We start from the raw sequence: 3,659 nt of genomic DNA, 5'->3' as shown, positions 1-3,659 counted from the left end.
CGATAAATTAGTCGATAGATTAATCGAAATAAAAATAGTCGTTAGTGGCAGCCCTACTATGTCATAATAAATGCTCCGCTGCTTTCGAGCCGTGTGTCACGCTCGTTCAGTGGCCTCGTTTCGCTTCGACGGCTTTCAGCCTCACCCCGCTTCATTCTACTACGTTAATAAATCATTAGCTCATCCATGAACATGATTTCTGCCCGAGTCCCGTCGGATTGCTTCGGCTGTGGGGATGAAGACCACAACTCCCATGATTCCACACTCAGTCACGGCGTCATCAAACTACGCCTTTGCCTCTTTGTTTATTTTGAATACGCGCCCTCTAGCGGCGAAAATTGCATATTGTGCCTTTAAGGGATTTTTATTCGAAATTTGAAGTTTCAATCACTGGTTTCTGATGCGATACTTCAAAATGCGCATAAAAACAGGGTGATAGAAACATAGCTAGTGACTGTTCAGTGTCTCGTCTCTGATCTCTCTGTCTGTCAGGTATCTCATCACCCAAACATCAGATTCAAGCTCTTCATCTTCTCATCATGCTGCTTCCTGAAGCCAACAGAGACACACTGAAGGTCTGTTCATCTCATCACGCTCTCAAACGCTTCCTGAAGATGATGTGATGCACAAAACTAAATAACTATACTTTAAGGCAGCAGTTCTTAAGCTTCTTGGCCCCTCATTGTCAAGACAATATTTGAATATCCTCAAAGATATTTCAAACGTTTTATTTAAAGAAACTAGGAGTGGCGATATATTAAAATAAATACATAAAATTATTATAAATAATTAGAATAATTAAATCTCATACTTCCAGCAGCTGAATATTGTTCGCGGAAAGGGTTATCATATTTAACTAAAACTCAAACCATAAAAAATTCTGTTATTTGAAAAAAAAAAAAAAGTTCAATGAAATTAAATAGAAATAATTACACTTATTTTGAGCTAGTTGCCATTTTAATTTTAATTTAGTTACTTGATGTACTAAAACTAAAATTGAAATAAAAATGAATGAAAACTATATTGACGCGTGAAAAAAACAAATAAAAATGACAAAACAAAATTAATAAATTTAAATTGATTAGAATTAAATGATGATACTCAGTGATACTAAAACAACACTGGTTCACCATTTTTACTTTTTATGATGAGTGAAATATAATTTACAGTGACTTTTTAAGTTTGTGATTTCAGGGTTTTTAAAATGACTTTTCGTGCACAAATATCAATTTTGACTCAATAAAATATTATAGAGCTTGACAAAATGTGTGTATATAATTTATATTTTGTATACAGTTTATCTACATCCTGGTTCTTAAATGAAAATTTATTAAATAATAATAAATAAGATATATGATATCAGCTCACATCTTTGTAGCTGTTTTAGTCTATTTAAACTTTATTTTGTCTTACATATTTTAAGCCATCTTTTGGCCCCCTTGGAAGTGTGCCGAGGGCCCCTAATGGGTCCCAGACCCCTGCTTTAAGGCCAAATTTGTCCTCAGACATGAGCTACACTGCCATTAAAAAATGTGGGATTAGTACGATTTTTACATCCTTGCTGAAAAAAGTATTAATTAAAAAAAAGATAAAAAAAATGCAGACCCTAAACTTTTGAATGGTAGTAATAAGCAATAATGATAAAAATTCAGCTTTGATCACAGGAATAAATTATGTTTTACAATATTTTCACATAGTAAACACTTATTTTAAATTGTAATAATATTTCACTATTTTTACTGCATTTTTTTATCAAATAAATGCAGCTTTGATGAGCAGAAGAAACAATACAAATCTTACTGATCACAAAGCTTTGAACAGCAGGGTAAACCTGACAAAACCTCTGGGAATGTCCTCATTTGAAATGTCCTCTAAAAATGCAGGTGGTTTTCTGTGTGTTAGTGTGAGCTAGTGTACGTATGGAATGTCCCTATTTAGATAGTTGAGTAAACGTGTGTGTGTGTGTGTGTGAGTGAGAGTGTGTGTGTGTGAGAGTGACAGCAGAGCGTGACGCCAGCAACGCCAAGGTCACGGGTTCGACTCCCAGGGAACAAATAAACTTCAAATGCAATGCGAGTGGAATGAATGCACGTAAATGTGACCGTTTCCAGTGAAGTCACGTGGAAATCTCTGTTTGGAGTTTGTCAGAATTTTCTCTCGTAATATAAACCCCCGGGTAAAAAAAGTGCACTTCTATAATGTACTTAAAGTGCTCTATTTTCACGCACTAGTTTTGTACTTAACATACTAAAAATGATTCTTTAGTACGTCTTAAGATCAACTAAGTTACTCAACTGTGCTATTTTGGGACACCATGAATATGAATTAAAATGCGCTTTTAACATACTATCTCTGTATTTAAAATGTATTTAGTCAGCACTTGTAGTACACTTGAGTGTACTAACTAGTGTATGAAAGATGGTTCAAGTGTACTACAAGTGCTGACTAAATACATTTTTTAAATACAGATAGTATGGTTAAAAGCGCATTTTAGTTCATATTCATGGCGTCCCAAAATAGCACAGTGGAGTACACTTAGTTGATCTTAAGAAGTACTAAAGAATCATTTTTAGTATGTTAAGTACAAAACTAGTGCGCGGAAATAGAACACTTTAAAGGGATAGTTCACGAAGAACCGCATGAGTCTGTGGAACGTCTCCATGATCGTCGCGCCGAACCTCTTCACGTTTCGCGGAAAGAACGTCAAACAGGAGGAGATGCAGGGCGCGGTCGCTGCGGCCCAGCTCGTACGTCTCCTCATTACCCATCAGGACCTGCTGTGGACGGTGAGCATCTGCAACATCAGCATCAGTGACTTCATCAGCGGTGCTCATGAATATTAATCAGGTGTCTTCGCTGATATTGGTAAACGTTCACTGGAGGATCATTAAAGTTGTTGTTTTCTGTGTCTTTCTGTCATTGGGACTGACATCTGATCTTTACTAAAGTAACGAAATATTCTTAAAATAAATATGTTTTTTAAAATAATGAAATAAATATTTTAAGTATTTCTATTTTAAATATATTACAAATATTTTTTAAATAAATATTATGATAAAACGTAACTAATAAAAATCACAAAAAACAGCAAAATTACTAAAACTACAGTGGAAACAGAAAATGCAAAAATAAAAACAATTCAAAGCATACACAAACTATAATAGTATCTCAGTTAAACTAAAATTATTACTCTTTTATTACCAACGAATTTACACGACTTCTCTACTAATCTAGTGATTACAGTTTTTTTTAAATTATTTTTTACACGCATATAGCCATTTCTATTTCTATAATCGATCTATCTGAAAATGTAAACGCATTAAGGTAAATCTCTTAATTTTACATGAGTTTTTGAATATTAATGAGGTGTCTTCGCTGATTGGCTGAGATTGATAAACAGGTGCAGGTGATGCTCAGATCGTTAAAGGGCTCCTATTATGCTCTTTTACAAAGTCTTGATTATGTTTTGGGGGTGTACTAGAACATGCTCTCATGCTTGGTGGTTCGAAAAACGCATTATTTTTCACATAATTTACATTATTACAATACCTTTCTCCCCAGCCTGGCACAAACGGCTCGATTAGTTCCGGCTTTGATGAAGTTCTTCATCGTCTCGTCTGATGCACTCAACCAAGCGTTCTAACCACAACCTCGCCCCT

The 3,659-nt window shown here is 34.8% G+C and overlaps 1 protein-coding gene across 1 annotated transcript in view; it reads left to right on the top strand.

Moving 5' to 3' along the window:
• Positions 1-3,659, top strand: part of LOC107728987 (rho GTPase-activating protein 28-like) — a 39,326-nt gene that overhangs the window by 30,522 nt on the left and 5,145 nt on the right. The window contains exons 10-11 of the mRNA XM_016539332.1: positions 493-575; positions 2,625-2,786. Of these exons, the coding sequence (XP_016394818.1) occupies positions 493-575; positions 2,625-2,786 (245 nt within the window). The remainder of the gene's footprint in view (positions 1-492; positions 576-2,624; positions 2,787-3,659) is intronic.

Source organism: Sinocyclocheilus rhinocerous, unplaced genomic scaffold, assembly GCF_001515625.1.
Source record: "Sinocyclocheilus rhinocerous isolate Xijiao unplaced genomic scaffold, SAMN03320098_v1.1 scaffold37, whole genome shotgun sequence".
NCBI lineage: Eukaryota > Metazoa > Chordata > Actinopteri > Cypriniformes > Cyprinidae > Sinocyclocheilus > Sinocyclocheilus rhinocerous.
This window is presented reverse-complemented; position numbering and strand designations above follow the sequence as displayed.